At 34.6% G+C, this 21,210-nt stretch overlaps 1 protein-coding gene across 18 annotated transcripts in view; it reads right to left on the reverse strand.

The window, feature by feature from the left end:
- The window catches only part of Rab3-GEF (Rab3 GDP-GTP exchange factor), a 277,389-nt gene that overhangs the window by 15,382 nt on the left and 240,797 nt on the right, over positions 1 to 21,210 (reverse strand). For all 18 annotated transcript variants that reach the window (XM_070092001.1, XM_070092000.1, XM_070092004.1 and 15 more), the window contains 2 exons: positions 7,617 to 7,689; positions 213 to 259 (listed from right to left, as the gene is read on the reverse strand). In XM_070092001.1, coding sequence (XP_069948102.1) covers positions 213 to 259; positions 7,617 to 7,689 — 120 coding nt within the window. The remainder of the gene's footprint in view (positions 1 to 212; positions 260 to 7,616; positions 7,690 to 21,210) is intronic.

A 21,210-nucleotide genomic window follows, 5' to 3' on the forward strand; every position in this document is an offset into this window, starting at 1 on the left:
AAGGTGTAAGTGCAATAATAAATATAAAACGAATTTAGTGTGTGTCAAAGAGCATATAAAATTGGCTAGCATTTTGGAATTGTACCAAGATTGACTGTCATGGGCTCCTTACTTTAAAGCTGTAAATGATACATTATTTTTAAATTAAAATATGTATACTTAAATTAAAAAAATAATTTTCTTCACAACATGGAATCATTAATGCAACTTACCATTGCAGATTTGTATTTCCGTTGTATGACATGGCGAGTTTTGGGATCTGAAATAAATATTTTTATTTAGAATATTGTTATAATAATAACATGTTTCCTTTTTACAGTATTTTGACATTATAGTTAATGTATGAAGGTACTCCCCTATGTTTATGTTTGCTTCACTACTATTTGTTAATATTTTTTTCATCATTAAAGGCTATTCCTGCTAACAAAGAGTTTGCATTCTGAAACAAACATTAAATACAGCAGATTTCTGTAGAGTGAGTCATGTCTTCCCATAGACTTCCATTATGTACAGTGAAATACATTCCAAGGAGAGAGATAAAAATGCTAATGCATACTTCCTTAGTAAGCCTTCAGTGAATGATGAGAGGTGAAGCAGTGTAAAATGAACTCAAGGCAGTCGGATGGTTTTTATTTCAAGTCATAATCATTGTAATGAAAATTCACACTACCTGTTTTTAAAAATGTGACTATAATAGCATTAGTACTGAAATGAAAAGCTAGTTATGAACTACCTTAGCAGCCTCACCTAACTTTGCGAAAATTAAAAGCAATATAATCTCTTATTTACCAACCTATGTTAGTTTAACTTAAATTTAGTTAGCATTACTGCATTTAACATCGTTTAAATATAGTATTAATTGTGTGATGTACAAATTGATTTTTGCAGTTATTGCAACTGTGGAAAATTTGATATATTTTATGGACGATTCAGTTTTAACTATAATTTATATTTACATTAAGGAGGGAATCTGTTTAGTTTAGGAGGAGGGTGTGTGAGACAGTACTAGGGTATTTGCATCCCAGATGATTGTATCCCAGTCAAATGCATCCTAGTCATTGCTGTCCCTGGACATTTACATCCATTTTTTTGCATCCCGGTCATTTGCGTTCCACTATATGTAACTACTGTATTACTGGGTAATAAACTCCATGTTATATATGCTAAGCCTCTTATCTCAACTCGAAAAAGAAACTGTTTCATCAATTAAGGTAATTGCAGGCAAATGAGGACAAATCATGTTTCTTATGAGGGGTTGCCCACGACATGCATACTTTTTAAGTTTGGATTTACATATTAATTTTTTTAATCAATAAAATGCATACTGCATGCTAGTCTATCCTAACCTATGCATAAAAAATTACATGTAATATAAAATATACATATATTGGGACACACTCATCCAGGATGAAAAAAAAAAAAAAAAAAAACAGATGCAAGTGTCCAGGGATGCCAATGAATGGCACGCATTTGACCGGGACACAGTTGTCCAGGATGCGACTGTCCTGTCATTGTGTGAGACATTTTATAATAATGTATTTAATTTGGATAACTTGTGTAAAATGCTAGGGAAATACTATGTGAATAATAAGAGTGTAACTGTGTGACCCTACAGTTTATTAAGTGAATATTTTGTACATATAAGGTGGGTCATATATCTTGTGAAAAGATTTAAAAATGTAATGATACTCTTATTTAAATTCAGTATGAATATTGTTAATACTGTTAAGAGAAGAGTGTGAATTTTGTCACTTATAGGTAAGTCAAAAGTTGGAATTTTTGAAGTTTAAGTTGTAAATTTAAAGGTAAATTGAGAAAATGCATACCCAACTGAGACATTGTGGCACATGAAGGGAGGAAGGAGGAAGAGAGGAAGGAAGAAAGGAAGGAGGAAGAAAGGAAGGAAGAAAGGAAGGAGGAAGAAAGGAATGGAGAGTCATGGTGGCCCTGTGGTCTTTGTAGTGTAATTAAGTGTGAAAGTTTGCCTACAGTGATAATTAAATGTAGTTTGACATCTCTACAAGGTGACACTAGTGAGAGAGAGATGGTTCTAAGGTGTACAACTCATACATATTTTATAGTCATGGGAGGAAGCATTAAACCAGTAAGGATCATACAGTGCCTGCAGGAATTCAATCAAAGGAAGAGGAGCACAGTTCCAATTCCTAAGATCAAGAGCCCCTCACCAGCATCAAGGAACCTCCCTCAAGGGGAGATGTGTAACTCAGCTTTCACGTCTTGAAGGAACTCGCAATCTCACCACAGTTACCTATGGGCTCACTTCCTGTATACATTAGCTATAAATGTATACCAAGTAAGAACTGTATAGTATCTGGCCAAATATGTACAGTAGTACTGTAGCTTGGAACACGGTGTTACAATGCGACATTGCTATAAAAACTATGTGAGCAGAATTGCCTTGTATATAAAGTGTTTATCCTATTAGTAACCTTCCCACTGACCTCTTACAGTAACATTTATACTCATCACAGTTTACATATTCTAGAATAATTTCTAGATAAGTTTTCAAACCATACAATCTGAATCAGAGGTCACTGATATTGTTAACATAGTTACTGATGGTCAGCCTGTAGTTATATTGGTATCCATTTTTTACAAATAACTATCTGTAAATTTAATAGACAGCAAACTAAAAACAGTTTAACATATCACAAAATGGGTGGGGTTTGAACCTATGGCAAGAGAGTTGTAAAACCTCACCCATTCCATGGTTTGTTTGTAATCATGTCACTACAATTTCTTAAGATAAGAACAGTTTATCTGTTCTAAGCCAGGGTCTTATTTTGGGTAAGGGAGACTGGATCACCTGCAGGCACGGTTAGGGGGAAGAGTGATGTCAGTGACCTTGTCACTCCTAAGTCCTACAGGAATCCTGGATGAGTGCCAACCTCAACCAGTATGTTATTAATCCACATCGTAACATCTATAACTTTTCAGTAATCTTTTAATTCCCAATAGCAGTAATGAACTTACATCCTATTTGTTTGTCAAAACAATCATTGACTGTTAGTTAGGATCACATGATTTGCCTATAAAATGAAATATACATGTACATGTACATTACAACCTCAGCTACAAATGACTTGAACCTAGACTGCCTGTCACCTCAGTAACACTTACCCACTATGCTATGGCAGCCTATATAAGATTTGGCATTAGGAATATACCTCAACAAAGACCACAAACCCAACTGCACTTAAGCTAAGGTACATATGTGAATTATTTCAACAATTCTACATGCTTATTTCACACTTGAAAAGGTTTCATGTTGTATTAACAAACATTACAAGCTCAACCATTAAGAAACTGCTCTGGCAATGTCTGCCACCCTAGCCATTACCAGGGTACCATGCACAGAAGTAAAACTTACCTACTGTACTACAACAACTTATGTAAGTTTGGGTGTATCAGGAGTATGTCCCCAACAATGACCACAAACTCGGCTGCACTCGAGATAAGGTACATATGTAAATGTATCATTGATGGTCCAATACAAGTTACATTATCATACATTCTACCTCTCTGGTTTGAGTTGTTGTGGTCCAATTTAAATACATAACCATATACAGTGGTACTCGGGATACGAACAGCTCAAAACTCGAACAATTATGGAAGTGTATTTATGTAAGTGCTTTTGTAAGTGTATTTTTGGGGGTCTGAAACAGATTAATCTAATTTACATTATTCCTTATGGGAACAAATTCGTTCGGTATCTGCACTCGAACAGCTTTCTCGAATGAAATAAATTCGTATCCCAAGGTACCACTGTATACATTTTCCTACTGTACTGTTAAACCACCTTTGGAATATATTTTAGCTCAAGTTTAGCCTGAAATGCAGTGTGTACACAACACTCTTTAAATGCCATTGCCTAAAGTAAACTTACCTGCATAAACCTCATGAAATAAAAATGGCATACTGTATAACATTATTATTAGTTACTGATTATTTGTATGAGGGTACAGTGACTTTTGCAATTTTATGTTTTAGGAAAACTGGGATTTTATTTAGCTTTGCTTATTGCATGTTAATGCTATAACATTTAATTTTAAATTTAGAGGTATCTTTGCTGATTAAATGAGCTGCCATACATGTATGTTTAACCTGAAAGTTCAACATACTTTACAGCCAGCACTATTACATACTCCAGTACAGTTTAACTGGTGTTTAGTTTTATACACAATAGGATAAATCTCACCAGTAAAATCCCAGGTACCAATGCCTGAGCAAGTGATTACTTTGATGGGAATTTCCCAACCTCCTTCTATCTTTCATCAATTGAGCCCACAGAAGTCATCATGATCATTAAGTAGCTTAAAAATAAATCAGGAAATCTGGCTCAAGTCCCACTATCTTTGTACAAATGAGTGACTCATGTTCTTTCGCCTACTATTTCATTACTCTTTAACAAATCACTAGAACCCAGCACTTTCCCGACACTACTCAAGACAGCAAGGGTTACACCAATACAAAAAGGTGGTGACCCCACAGATGTAAACAACTACAGGCCAATATCAAACTTACCGTTGCTATCCAAAATCTTTGAGAAACTCAATGCATAAGAGATTATATTCCTTTATAACAGTGCAAAGCATTCTCAACCGCTGTCAATTTGGCTTCAGGAAAAGCAAAAGCACAAATGACGCAATTGTAAAAATGCTAGACCTGCTTTACACAGCACTTGAAAAATGAATATCCATTAGGACTCTTTGTCAACCTAAGGAAAGCTTTTATACAGCAGACCACAGCATCCTACTCCACAAACTTGATCATTATTGTATAAGAGGCCATGCACTTACATATTTCAAATTCTACCTTACTAACTGACATCAATATGCCTCTGTTAAGGACACAACCTCATCAACAAGACCAATGGATACTGGAGTAGCACTGCAAAGTGTCCTTGGTCCCCTGCTCTTCCTCTTATACATTAATGATCTTTCTAATGTATCACAACATCTAAGACCTATTCTTTTTGCTGACAACACAACTTGTGTCATTTCCCACCCTAATCTTGCCTCACTCAACACCATAGTTAACGAAGAGCTAGTAAAAATATCGACCTGGAGGACTGCTAATAAACTTACACTTAATACCGATAAAACCTTCTACATTATGTTTGGGAGCAGAACAGGTGATGCCCAGCTGAACATTATTATTGACAACACTCTGATTACTAAACATAATGTGAGCAAATTCCTGGGTATGCACCTTGACAACAATCTGAAATTCAACACCCATATCCAACACATAACAAAAAAGTATCCAAAACAGTTGGGATCCTCTCCAAGATACATTACTGTGTACCACAATCAGCCTTATTCATACTGTACTATTTACTTACATATCTCTACCTCACCTACCTCCTAGAGTAAATGAACTTAATTACAAACTTAAAAATGTATGATTGACTGTATCATAAATTGTACTACCTCATATTAACAATGGAGTGAATATTAACTGTTTGTATTCTACCACTCTTCACCTGTCTAGACTTAAGTAGTCTATAAGTATTAGGGTAAGTCTGCCCGAAATGCCTCAGCACGATAGTGGCTTTCTTTGCTCCAATCATACTATGATATGTAGACACACATCATAACCTTAGCAAAGAAATAAATATTTTATTTTATTTTATTTATTTTATTTTATTTGTGCCTGGGGATCAACAGCAGCAATCCATGTAAAGACAATAATAACCCAACAAAAAGCTGCAGAAAGAATTACCATGCAATCCAATGTTAGACAACACCCCCCCCCCCTCTTCAAAGACCTAAACTTACTCACTGTACAAAAATTCACACCTACTACTGTGCAACCTACATTTACAGAACCATAAATTCTAATATTAACCCTGAACTAAACACTTTCTTGATAGTTGCAACAGGACCCATAGACACAATACCAGACACAAAGATCTCTATGACATTTCTCATGTACAGCTAAATCTCTATAAAAATTTGATGTACACAAAAGAGCCTAAAATCTGGAACTCCCTGCCTGAAAACTCTGGAACTGCAGACTCAACCACCATTTTCAAAACTACCATTAAAAAACATCATATCTTCCTAACATACCCCATCATCAGCTATGTGAAAACCACCTATTCTCTTTTTTGTATTATGAACACATCCAAAACAAAACAGACTTACTCTCATTATCTGTAATACCCCCTAATTTACACTTACATTCACCCAAATGACTGTAAACATAAAACTCCTAATAATAAATCTTAAGTTAGTCCTATGTTTGCCTAAGATACCCTCCCAATATAGAAGCTTTAACAGAAACAGTGTATCATGCCAAGACAAAACCATTCCCATTACTAAATTTACTAACTGTAATATTGTTATATGTTTTGTACAACCTCACTATTAATCACTTCAGTTACCTAACTTTTATATCAGAATGCAATAAGGTATATTAAAATATACTGCTCCATAACCTGTGTCAATACAGAGTAAGAATTAGGATTAGTCTGCCCGAAATGCCTAGGCATGCTAGTGGCCTTCTTTGTAATTAATATTTTATAATATGTAAACCACACATTGTAAGCTTTGCACGGAAATAAAAATTTTAATTTTCACCACAGTTGTTATCCCTGTCTCATAGCTTTTTTATTATCATGCTGTAAAGCTTTTTGCTTTACAGCATTTTGCTAATGTAGTGGTTTTTTCCATTATACAAATTCTTCATTTATTCAGACTTCCTACAATAACATATTCACCACTCACTTTAAGCTAAGGATGAAAATATTTTAAGGTAAGTAATGTATGTACTGTATATGCATTTTTAAGGCTTAGCTCTATTGCTCACTTAATATACGATAGTGTAAACATGTTATCAGGCTTTTATTTGAAACTGAATAAAGGCTATGTTTCACTTTACACTGATTTTCACCTTATAGCAGTAGCCCAGAACCTAACCTGCTGTCTAAGTGGGACTCTCCTGTAATAAGTTTGCAGCAGGTACTACTCTTACAAATGAGTTATGTTTCTCTTGTTTTAACTTACAAACAAGCTGCTTTTATAGAAAACAATAGTGCAAAGCTGGTTATGTCTGGCATATATTTATACTGCATATCAGCAGTTGTACAAATTTAATTAGTTCCTATGTGCCCATCTGTAGGTGCAAATTTTTGTAAATTCAAGTCTGTAATACTGGATTTCTCTATAACATTTTGAGTACATAATAATCAAATAAATTCAATGATAAGTGTATATAATTTTTTTATTAAGACATCGGCTATTTCCCACTGAGGCAGGGTGACCCAAAATAAAAGAAACATTCACTCCATCACTGTCTTGGCAGAGGCATGCCTACACTACAGTTCAAAAACTGTAACATACATGTATCTCCACCCCTCCTTCATTTACGTATATAATAAAAATTTATGCCTACTATTGTATTAATTCATTTAAACTACATTATTTGCATGGAATAAAAATATAAACATTATTATTATCTCATAAGGTTTCATTTGACTCAAGTAATTTTCTGGCTATAAAAATAGAAAACTATCAGGCTGTAGGTACCTACAATGAATAATGAATAAAAAACACAACAAGTTTGTAAATTAATATTTATACATTACTTACTGTACTCTTCCAACACAAATACTCCTCCCTTCTGGGTGAAGCACTTTCTGATATGGTCCAACCGAACAAAGAACTGAAAGAAAATGATATTGAAAACTCTTAAAACTTTTATCAAAGCTCTGGGCTATGAGCAATAACCCGGATATTGGTAACAAATACAGGCTATTAGCAGTCCATAACCAACTCCTTCACAAGGATTTCTTAGCATAAATTTCTACATTATCTTTATTTTAATTATATACAAGCTTAGCCAATAATCTGCAGAAGAAGCACAGAAATGCAAAGAAATGAGCTGGTACACTCTAAACAATTGCACCAGATGGAAATGAATCACCAATATGAAAATATTTTACAAAATATTTTTTACTGTACGTTCAGTTTGAATCACATTACTGCTTCAGTGCTCTTTCTGACAGACTCAAGGTAATCAGATTATTTCATAAAAGCTCTTAATCATGATTACATTAGACAAACGTAAGTACAGACTCCATTAAAGGAAATACCTTTACTGCTTTAGGAAATGAACTCAAGACCAAACCTTAGGTGGTGATACAAAGATTGCCGATGAGTTATACAGAACAACTATGGTGCATAAAAGCTACTAGAAAACCTACACTTTTTTTATCAACAAGAAAATATTTACAGATATGAGGCATTAAACTAATCAGCAATCTTTCTGATAAACAAAAAAAGGTATTTGCTACTTTTATAGCAGATAGTTTATTGATGTGTCAGGATCAGCATAATTTGGAATTGAACTACTGATGTGCATCTTTGCCACTGAGGAATCCTTGATTTAACTGATAGCTCTTGATTATTGTTATGAGCTGAGCCTAACACATACAAAAGGTATGGAGAGGGAGACTGTGGATATAATTTTTAACACATTTAAAGTGGACTGCACAGCTAGACACATAAACACTGTAGGTGCTACTAAAATTTTTTTTACTAATTGAGACTTACGCTATACAGTAGCCTACTGTTTTTAATACTAGTAATAATTCATAATTCTATTTCTTCATATAATAATTTTGACTTTCTTGTCTATAAGTTATCTCTCCATTCCTTTATCAGCCATCTGTACAGATGCCTTTGATCAACACACACACACACAAGTGAACATGCAAGAGAAATAAGAACAAATGCAGAATAAGAAGAAAGAACAGGGATTTAAGGTTTGCAGAGGAGTAAAGGAAGTGATTCCCACGTGTAGTTTTCCTAACACTACTTTAAATTTCTGACACCATGGGTAATGGCAATTCTTTCAGCAATAATGAGTATACATAGTTTTATGTTATCTCCTCATATGGAATCTTATAAATGTCTATATTATATATTCATGACATGTGTAGGAGTTTAGAAATACAGAAGTATTTTTGATCTAATTCATTTGTTTATAAAAAAGCAATGAACATAATTCTATAATATGGAATGAGCCATGTGATTATCTTTGAAATTTCTTTAAAGGCTCAAAAAATAAAGGAATTAAAAAGATGAAACAAGAAGTAGCTTAAGAAAAAGCAAATAAATCACTATGTCTTCAATCTCACTGATAAGAAAGGAGTAATAATATATTTATGGCATATCATTAACTTGAATTTTAGTGTCCAAAGAAATTTAAATAACTTTAAAATGAACAAGATGTGCAAATCAGTGAGATGAAGACATACTGCGTATTTGTTAGCATACCAAAGCAAACAGACTAAGATACACTCACCACTACAAACTATAATCTATACTTCAAATCAACCAACAAAATCAAACAAGGAATACTTCAGAGATGGTCAAATAAAAATAGGGACTCTGTGTGTGTGCGGACTGGGAAGATCTGATTGGTTGGAATATTATATTCCTAGTGCTGATTGACTAAGAAATTATAAAACTTCCAGTGCTGATTGGCTCTAATGTTACAGGATTCCTAGTGCTGCCTGGCTAAACTCAGAGACTCCTTGTGCTGATTGGCTAGGACATGCTTCTGGTGTTTGGCAACTGACCAGACACACGATTCTGCAGAGCTGGTCAAAATGGTGGTTGGGTTTGCCATTAAAAAAACATAAAATATCACAGGGAACTGAAAGGTAGCAAAACAAAACTGGATAGTTACCATTGGTACTTAGAGAAGGGAATAACAGTGTCTAGGGGAAGACCAGGTGTAGGGTGGGGGAGAGGACTGAGGACACGCGTGGTAGAGGTCAACAAAACAGAACCACTATTCACAACTACAGCCAAATACTGCACTACACGAGTTATACTGGAGTCCAGTATCTCTTTCCATATTCACCTCGAAATCCTTTTATGATGAAGACGGCGAGCAGGGATACAAAAAAGGAAAACAAAAGAAAATGTGAGAAACGGCACCATGAAAATGAAACAACTTAGAGCATATGTATTGTCCAGAGACACACCAGAAGAGTAAATCTTTCCTTAATGTAAAGGTCATATAATTATAATATATCTAAATGTGTTTATATTCTATTTACTAACAAGGGTCAGCGCAATTTTACTGTGAAACTACTGCTGCCATTAGCAACTACTAAAAGTGATTTAGCATCTACATCTAAGGGGGTTGTCCGTGATTACCAAGGACCATCTCCAAAGTTCCCTCTGCAGTAAGAAATGATTGTAACAAAAGACAATCGAGTATTACGGAGAGAAGAAAGACTACGATGTGGATGAGAGGATTATGAAATGAATGTAAGAGGGATCTGATGAGTGGGACTGCATTGGTCTTCTTCAGCAGCAGCAGCACCAGGGGCAGCAACCACATGTTAAGTGAGAGGAAAATGAGCAAGATAGATAGATGAGAGTAGGTAGCCAACTGAGGGAAGACTGGCTGGTCCCAGAGGAGAACGGACGCTAGGCAGGGTTGTCATGCAGGAGAGAGCAGTAGGTGAGATCGACGCACCGGACCAGAGACCCAACACAATTCACGGCCCACTACACAAAAATCACAAAGCAGATCATTCCAACGAAGAGGGTTGGTCATGAAAAAAAACATGGCTGACATTTGAAAAAAGGGGATATTCCATTAAAAATTTGAAGAGTATTAGAAAAAACTATTTGCCTAAAAATATAAAACAAAGTCCACACAAACATCACCTCAAATACTCTTAAAAAATTTGTAACATATATGTCAGTGTAAAATATCAGCAGGATTTAAAGTGTATCTTAATGAGAATTCACAGTCAAAATTCTTTGGAGATAACTATTTCTTGTACAAATGATTGCATATTACTGATGTTGTAACATCTAGATCACTGATGCTGAACAAATAAATAACTCATGGTAGAGTTAATATTATGCACTGCAAGATCCCCTCAGGTATGCAGCTCAATAGTTCCTTATCTTTTACACTATTTATGGTAATGATTAAAAGGAACTAAAGAAATATGCACGCATACTGGATATTTACTGTTTATATGTTACAGAACATGAGAATCAGTACACGTGATCACCAATTTGTGTTAGAACTGTACTTTGGTGTTTCTTCTTCAATTCATTTATCATACCATACTTTCTGGCATATAAGGGGCACTTTTTTACCCCAAAAAAGTCTTGAAAAATAAAATCAGCCTGCACCTTATATGCTCAAGGTCAGGATCAAGGGTTGGCTTTGGCTTACGCTTTAGCAATTGTTTACTAATGTTATGTTACAGTTGCTTGGAAACATCATGCCAGCAAGCAGCCAACACTCAGTGTAAACAAATATCTAGTTTAAGAAGTAAGGCATTAACAATATTCTTGATGTGAGAGATAACCTTTTATATGAGGAAACAGACACTTCAGACTCAGAGAGCATTGATGACTCTGAGGAATGCATGGATGAAGATGACAGTGACCATGAATATCATGAGCATTATGAAGAACAGGGAAATAGTGGGGTTTAATATGGATTTGAATACATAAGAAGTTTTAAAATGATTTGATAGTGGGGAGGGCTATAAAGATCATGGAAAAAGTTTTTATTTTTTTACAGAATATGCCTGCCAAAATTGGGGTGTGTCTTATGTGCTCATGCACCTTATATGCTGGAAAATACGGTACTATTTTTGCTCTTTGCAATGACTGTGGCATATATTACATATATACTCTACTATGTTCCAATCATCCATGTATCACTCAATTTGCTAACTGTATGTATTTAAAATCTTATTGTAGGGTTTTATAAGCCATGCTTGTTTTATATTTTCTTTAGCATGTTTGCATTGTCAGGAAACTTCCATATACATATACTACAATGCTGTGTTTTACGATAGGCAGTTATTTACTCCTGGCAGGTCATTTATACTGTATCATTTAGGAACATTGTTGGGAGTAGTATTCTTGTGATTACCTATTTGTGTTTAAAGGAGCTGAGCTAAACTCATGGTTCCCCATTTTCAGTATTTAATCTATCATAGTTCTTTTTTAAAATTCCCAGTGGTTGCAGCATTTAAAAGTGTAGTATTACCTTTTTTGTTAACCATTCAACTGTTCATTACTCTGCATAAAAAACCAACATTGTACTGTATCCTACTGGCAGCTCTTAGTTAATGATTACAGCCTCTTATTCTGTTAGTTGATGGGGTTAAGAAATCTTCCTTATCAATTCTTTAGTGAGACTCTGCTAGTGAATGGCTCCATGATGACAGTTTTCTTCTTATCACTGTTTACATACATTTTTATTTGAAAGAAAAATTTCTTCTGTATGTATTTGGTTGCTTTCAGATCAGTGTTTCTTGAGTAACCTCATCAAAAGTTTTGAAAAGTAAGCAAATGCAGTCTGCCCATCCATTCCTTCTTCAATAGCATTTCTGACACTTAACAGTGATAGCTAAATGAATCTAGTTGAAAGAATTTTGCTGCTTTGAAGACAGATTGTTTAATAATTAGCATGTTGCTGATCTCTAGATATTTAACCCACTTTCTTTAATTATTCACTTCAGTGTTTTGACAACACTCATTCACAAAGCAGGTTTGTGATTTAAAGCATGTTTCCTTTTAAATAATATCAAAATGCTTGATGCTGTCTGCCAATTTATCTTCTAGGTATAAAATTCAGAAAAAATCCAGTGGTCAGCTAAATTCTTTCACACATCTTCAAAACCAAGGCCAATATTTTATTTATTTCTACTCCTTTTTTTCAATATCCAAAGATGGTTTCTTTACTTCCTTTCAAGTTATTTCAGCAGCCTTTATCTCCTTTGACTGTTGGGAAGAGTATGCCAAGTTAACTGTAGTCTTTTCTATTATAAGTAACTGTACACTGGAACTTCATATTAAATATCTCATATATGTTTCCCTTTGATTTAAAAAAAATTAATCAAACGTGATTTCTTGTACTGTGATGCTTGTGCTATACATAATAGCATGGAAGGTGATAATTCATTATTTGTCAACACAAGAGAGTGCTAGTTTGCCTGATTTGGCTTTCTGTGATTAGCTGCTATCAGCCAGTATATGACAAAGTGATGGCTGAACATTCCAGGATAGATCTCTCTCTGGCAAGAATCAGCATATTTAAGGCTGGAGAGAATGCTCAGCTGGGTCAGTCAGGATACAGTCAGCAGTTAGAAAAGAAGTGATCAGCAGTTAACAAAGATGCAGTCATCAGTCAGTAAAAAGACAAAGATGGTGACAGAAAATTTAGAAAAGATACACTGGCAATTACACACCGAGTACAGAGTGGTGATACTGAGATAATGTCTAATTAGGTGTGATAAAGTGTGAAATACAATGCTAGTAATGAAGTATTCTGTCAAGTGTTATTAATTGTACAGAGAAATATTGATGAAAAGTGCTTTGTTCATTAAGTGAAAGAGTGTCAAGCCTAGTGAGATATTTTAAGTAGCGTAAATTGTGTTGTAATTATAAATGATCCTATTAGTGATACATTTTAATGAACTGTGTAATATCCTTGTAAAACTTTTATAGTTGTGATTTCCCAAGTGTATTCTAGCTTAGTTAATAAAGTTTTCACTGTTATTATTAGTGTGTTTATTTGAATTAACCATCCCTAAAATATAGACACCCCACGTGTGGAATTAACAGTATTTTATCTTTTGCATTCAGGTTTGCTTTTCATGAACTTGAATATAGAGTAGGTTTGGGTCTGACTTTTTTTCTATTATCCCTTTTTTTTTCTATTATCCCTATGTTTTTTCCTCCAATCCTAGTACTGTACTAAATACAGTACTGAGGAACACTGAAACTAAATAATCTGAAGCCTCAAATAATCTGAATCTTCCTTTTGGTGCTCTAAAGGTGATGTGGTAATCATGTTCATCCGAGTTCTGATACACTGTACACTGCTTGATGAGTACTTCAGTCATCAGCCTCTGCCCACTGCCTAGCCTTGCAACAGCCCTGGTAGGCTTATGCACTTGTACTTTTTTTTCAGCTGCTGTTTCTCAGCAGACACCACCATTCGATCATGCTGCCCCTTGCCTGCCCATGTGCTTACCCAATTTCTTTACACCCATGCCACTCAAACCTGGAACCTGAAACTCTCTAGATTTTATTTTTTCACTGATGTTGGAATCAATCATTATGTCTTTTTTTAGGGTTGTAAATCAAGAACAGTAAGCCTTTCTGGTAAGTGTGGCATGCAAAAAAAAAAAAAAAAAAAAAATTAACCCAAAATAAATTGGATGTACCAGCTATGTTGATGAACAAAACCCATGTGAAAAATTATGATTGAGAAAGAGAGTGCAAATCAGAGAGTGGGTGGGGTGGGAACCCATGGCAACATTCATATGATGTACAGAAACATGCTTAGTTGGATGAATCTTGTTAGGCCAGCATGGATCAGTGGTTCACACACCTGCTGTGGGTTCAACCCTCACCCACCTGTTCTGTGATCTGTTTTCAGTCATATTATTACGATTATTGCGATGGAAAAAAGTGGCATTATTACAGCAAATGAAAAAAGGAATGTGATATGACTGTCGCAGAATATTGTACTATATTGGAAAATTAACAGTACGTATGTGATATAAGAAAAAAAAGAAGGTATTACAGAATATTATACAAAAACTGAATGTGACAAGGCCATTATAATTAATAATGGCCTGCTTAACAAAAATGTTGATAAGGATTTATATGAACAGTTTTGACAGCAGCATAGTAAAGGTGTTCCTATTTTTGGTAATTGTTTATTGGAAAAGGTGAAGTATATTTCCATGATAAAATGGAAAATTGAAGGAAATAATGAGTAAACTCATGGTGGCTTAATGGATTTAAAAAGCACCACAGTATTCATCAGCCTAAAGCTGAATATGTATAAGAAAGCATTTGCAAACCAGGTTTGTGTACACTTAACTATTTCAATGAATTTACCAAGTTTGAAGAGGAATGTAATTTGACTCCTTACCAAATATATAATGCTGATGAGACATAAAGCAATGGATAGTTTAAAAGGATTATAAGGAAGATTAACTGTTATGGTGTGTGCTATTATAGTTTCATAAGGGTGATCTTGTTCTGTACAAACAATCACAGGTATAAAGAAAACCTTCCTGGTACATTACAAGGCAAATAAGATTGTGTAGGTTACCCTTGAATGGTTTTTAAACATTTTGTGAGAGAGCCCAGGGAGCATTGCCAGTATCAGGGAACTTAAGAGACTGCAAGACTATGCTAGTGAAGGATCATTACTCTGCTCATCCACCTGTAGAAAAAATGGTTGTAAATAATGTTTATCACAGCCTTTTTGCCACCTAACTGTAGTGCTCTTATCCAGCCTATGGATCAAAAAATGATTAAATCCTTTAACTATATATATTGTAGAAGAATCATGAATACCTTGTTGCTATATAAAAATGGGGGATTGCAAGCATTTCAGAAAAAAAATTAATTGAAGTTGGGACTCATAATACTGCAGAGTCATGGGATGAGGTGACTGAAAGTACACGTGAGATTGAATGGCATGTTCAAGAGCGATGGTTATCATTCAGACAGTGAGCATAAATTTGAGGGGGTTCCATCTTGAAACAGAGAAAGTGGATAGGGAAAGTACGTTCATATGCCAAAAATTTATAAAATGATTCCAGATGCAAATGAGGACAACATTAAAAAATAGACTGTGATAAGGACGTTCCTATATACAGAGTACTTAGTGAAGCAAATACTGTTGGTGTAGTCATAGACTCTACGTAACTAGTGAACTGAGACTCAGTAATGATGAACTATGTGATCATAATCACTGTAGTATTACACTAAAAGAATTTCTTCCCTCTTTAGGTATACCGTACATGTATTATTTCTGGATCAAATGGCATACAGTTTCACTAGCAAGCAGTATATCATGAGGATGACTTGGATATGAGATGCACAAGTAAAACACATGGATAATAATAATAGAAAGTAACCCACATTATGAGTTGAGGTAAGATAACAGCTCTCAGCTGGTAAAACTGATTTGTGTAAAAAACTATTGCCCTTACTCAAGAGATCTGAAGCTTCAGGTGATGACCTGGATATAGATAGACTGTACTTGTACTATTCTTGTTTCTCAATAATCTTTGATCAATCCTGTTGTACTAAATTCAACTAAAAATGATGCATAAATCAAATCCCCTCATATACATACCAATCCTTTTCATATGCACATTTTACAAGGAAAAATTGACAACAGGCATTGAGTGTTTTTTATTTGATTTGTACTTCAATTTTTTTATTTTGTAAATTTTCCCTTGAAAATTTTCTTTACAGTTTCACATTCAACTTTATCGGACAAACATAAGACCACTTCAGGATCGAACTGAATTGAACTATCAGTGTTCCATAGTACAATATTAATACTTATGGTCTTGCATTTTCCAGAGATTTGTGAGTTGGCTGACTTCATATATTAATCCAGGTTTTTTGCTCTCATCACCTTCCAAAATTTGCTGCTAAATATATTTTTTTTGCCTATTTCTCTGTTTTGGAATGAACTTATGCCTGCCCCATCTATCTGCCTACCTATCTCTCTCTCTCTCTCTCTCTCTCTCTGTGCACGCACCTATATGTGGTTGCAGGGGTCGAGTCTTAGCTCCTGGCCCTGCCTCTTTGCTAATCACTACTAGGCTCACACTCTCCTGGCTTCGAAAGTCATATTAAATCTTTGTTAAAGCTATGTGTGGATCCTGCCTCTACTCCTTCACTCTCCAGGTCATTCCATTTCCTTACTACTCTAAGGCTGAAGAAGTACTTCCTAACATCCTTGTGACTCATCTGAATTTACAACTTCCAGCTGTACCTTCGTGTGTGTGTGTGTGTGTGTGTGTGTGTGTGTGTGCGTGTGTGTGTGTGTGTGTGTGTGTGTGTGTGTGTGTGTGTGTGTGTGTGTGTGTGTGTGTTGTGGTTAAAGACATATGAATGAAAACTCAGAACATTTTACTGTGAGTATGTTTTGGTCCCAGGACTGAAGCATGTCCATAATAAAACATGCTATGTGTTTGCCAACATGTCTTCAACCCTTTGACTGTTGCAGGCCCCTTTCTGAAACTGTCATTCTATGTCGATAAATTTTTGGAAAAAAAAAAAAAAAAAAAAAAAAAATAAGAAATGATAGAGAAACTTTTCCCGATGATAATGACACCAAAAGTATGAGATTTGGTCGAAAACTCATGGAATTACGCTCCTGCAAAGTTAGAGGTCTCGACGACATATACGCATTGGCGATTTTGCCAACTTTGAGCCCTGTTTTTGGCCAATTCCGTTGTTCCAGTTGACCAAACTCATAGCTATTTCTTTAGAACTCCATTTTTTCTATCAGTTGAGTACAAGAAACCGCCCATTTACCGATTTGAACTACACAATAAAGTGGTCAGAAATTGGCAATTTGGCCAATTTCACACAAATTAAAAAAGATGCCAATTTCAAAATAGGGTCCAGAATAAACAATGTAGACATTCTTGGCACTAAAATAACATATCTTCTGTTCATCAGTCACGTCTCTAGGCCCCTCTTATATTACCATTGCTTTCTATTTTGATTTTTTATTCATACAAAAAAATACAAAATTTACTGTTATGCAGACTACTGCATTATTGTAAAAATGGTATAAATAATATCAGTGCACTAGTGAAAGAATATTAGACTCCCCAGTTGATGTGTATTGGACGTGTGGTGTGATTTGCTTACTCTTGAACATTGGTAAAAATCGAACATTTCCGCTACTTTGAGCTCAATTTCAAGGTAGTTTTCATCGTGAAAGTAATCTCTACTTCTGTAATATGTTTTCCATTTTATCACCTGAGACCATGAAAACGAGAATACAACGATAAATACTATACGAAAATACACCTCAAAGTCGGCGTTTTAATCCAAAAAAAAAAAACGGTCAGTTTTTTTTTTCTCATTACGCACTGTATGCTGCAGGATTTTTTTTATGTAGTGCACACTGACCACACAGACCCATTCTCTCACATGTGGGCCTACCAGCTTTCTCCCCCTTGATTTAAAGCCGCCAGAATTTACGCGTATAAATACGTCAGAAACAGTGGCGCGTAAGGCGTACATATATGACCGAAACAGTCAAAGGGTTAACTACTGATTAAAGTATGATATCTGTTTGCAGTCACAGGACTGGAGATGCTTACATTATCCTACCTGAAGTGTTTCCCGTGTGTAAATTATATACGTACAAGGGATATTTGTAAATACAAAAAATAATTTTTTTTTTTTTTAACACACTGGCCTTTTCCCACAGAGGTAGGGTGACCTGAAAAAGAAGAAGAAGCACTTTCATCGTTACTCACTCCATCACTGTCTTGCCAGAGGCATGCCAATACTACAGTTCAAAACCCCATATTGTAATATCAACAGAGAGATAAAGAATTTTAATTTTTAATTTTAATTTTTAATAATAATGATAATGCTTTATTTCTTTGAGCATACATGAGTGAAATAGTACGTACAAAAGAAAGCCACTAATTATGCAATGGATTTGGTGAAGCTAATCATAAGGCTTACAAACTACGTAAGAGCTAGACGCAGCAGTATGTAAGACTTAAGTAAGTTTATTCAGGTATACACAAATACAGTTACATAGATTATCACACATAGCAGCATATGTGTAAAGTACCTAGGATAACCCAAAAAAGTCAGACAGAGTGACTTATTTCCATTTCTTGTGTAGTTATAATCTTACGTTTAACAAGAAAGGTAGCGAATGACCAAGTGGTCAATTACAAAATATTTACATATGGTTGAAAGAGGTTTGCTTATGTTAGTTGCTCTTGTCCAAATGATTTTCTGTACAACTAAGGCTTTTTAATAAGGCTTTGAAAGTCAGAAAAAAGAAATTCACAGAAAAATCTAAAAGTTTACATACTGAATATTTTGAAGATGTAGAAGATTGCAATGTTTACAATATGGAAAGTCTCTCTAGAAGAAAACCATTCCAGTCAAAATTATGAAAGATTACCAGGAATCTACAAGAGGTATACATCACAGATAAACGAAAGTAGCCAACATAATGAAAATTACAAGACTGCAGACAAAGCAAATAAAACAGAATGAAATAATTTATAACGTTACAAAATAAAACAAGAGCTTCAAAAAATAAATTAAAGAAAAAATCTGAAGAACTCAAAGTGGATAGGTGGAAGTATGTACAGTAGAGTGCATGAGATTGTGTTAACGCTATTAAAAAAAGGGCAACCACAAAAGTTATGATGTGAAAATAAAGCATGAAAGGCTCAAAGTGTGATAACTGGTTCAGCAGACAAGATTCACCATGGAGACCATTTAAGTCCTGTTCACTGGCTAATATGTGGGTGTTATTCTTACAATAATTTGTCCATCTTATATGAAACAATGATGAATTTTCTTTACCACTGTTTAAGGAAAATTTTTGTTAACCTGAATTTTTTTTTTGGTAAGGAACTCATATACAAAGACAACTTTTCTCTGCTTTATGGATGTTTGAATGTCATATTATACAGCAGTTGTATTCATATTTTATTTTATGGTATAAAATACAAATACAGAACAGCCTAGAAATGGACAGTCTGGGGGTGCCAGATGTAAGTCAGACCTTCAGAAAAAAAACTAGGTTAAGTTCTCAAATTTTGATGCACATACAGTATTTACTTTGTTTATATAGCAACGACTATGCTATATACAGACCTCTTGTTCATCTTCTTGGGATAACTTTGAAAAGAAGGGAGGGAACGAGTAATGGTAATGTGATAGATACCCTATGAAAATGCATAGAATGACTACTTGCCTCTTCCCAATCCCTTCCTTACCAACAGTTCTTATTTTCACCTCCATGCAAGGCTCATAAAAACTACAGTACTGTACTTCCAATGACACAAGAGAGATCGACAGTAAGCAAGAGAGAGCACAGAAGCTATTTCTAAGTTAAAAATAATTAAAAGTGATGTAACTTTGGAAAATGGGAGGGAGCTAAGAATGGTAGAAAAGGTAGTATACACTCTGGACACATAAACTCCTTGTTTAACTTTCCTCCAACTAAACATGCAAAAATTCCTTGCGAGATGATATAGCCCTTATCAGTGGCATTTATTCATTAAGTGCTATTGAATATATAAGTATCAAATTAAAGCTTATTATGTTGCAGTACAATGTAGGTAAATTACTGAATAGTCATTGTACAAGATCAAGGTCTATCACAATGACATTAAGGTACCCCGAATGACAAGCTCAATGATGATTTTTCATGGTTGATAATGATGAATGCTCTTATTTGTTAAAGAAACATTCTATATATAATTTGGTGCCTAAATACTGTCCTGATTGTTACATTAAGTACAAGTAAGGCCTATATGATTTCTCAAATATATAAGAAAATGAAAAAAAAAAAAAAAAAAAAAAAAAAAAAAAAAAGGTATATTCTAACTACTCTTTATGTTCTAGCACATATTACTGTCACAAATAAATGTAACTCTGTTTACGTCAACATACATCATGTTTGTTTAATACGTACGCATTATTTCTTAATATTGCGTCAGCCATCTCCCACCGAGTAGGGTGACCCAAAGAAGAAAGCACATTCACCATCTTGCATTCAGTGACTGTCTTGCCAATAGTACACAGACTCTACAATTCTAACTAACCTCCAAACTGTAACATCCCCAACTATTCTTCACAGTACAGGCACTGTACCTCCCACTTCAAAACTCAAGTCCAGCTAACCAACTTCCTCGAATCCCTCCATAATTTATTATTAATTTATATTATTTTTATTATTATTTTATTTTATTATTATTATTTTATATTATTATTTTTATTATTATTATTATTATATTATTATAGTTATTTTTACAATGTAAGGCCAACAAAATTGTTGCAATGAAAGTCACATTATTGTAATCATATACAGTTGAACACCCCACTATATGTAACTGTATCTGTGTATACCAGAATAAACTTACTTACAACTCGTGGGATTCCATATTTGCAGGGTTCGATTATTCAGTGTTTTCACTGATGGGCAACCCACAAATAGATTCAATCATCCACAGGTTTTCTCGTGGTGCACATTTTTTTCAAACTTGCTGCGCCCCTGAACTGAAAATTCACCTTAAAATTTTGTTCAAAATATGCTCAATGGCTTAACCCTACCCATATCTCTTTTCATTCAGGTTTTTCTTTCTCATGA

Source organism: Cherax quadricarinatus, chromosome 38, assembly GCF_038502225.1.
Source record: "Cherax quadricarinatus isolate ZL_2023a chromosome 38, ASM3850222v1, whole genome shotgun sequence".
Classification (NCBI taxonomy): Eukaryota; Metazoa; Arthropoda; class Malacostraca; order Decapoda; family Parastacidae; genus Cherax; species Cherax quadricarinatus.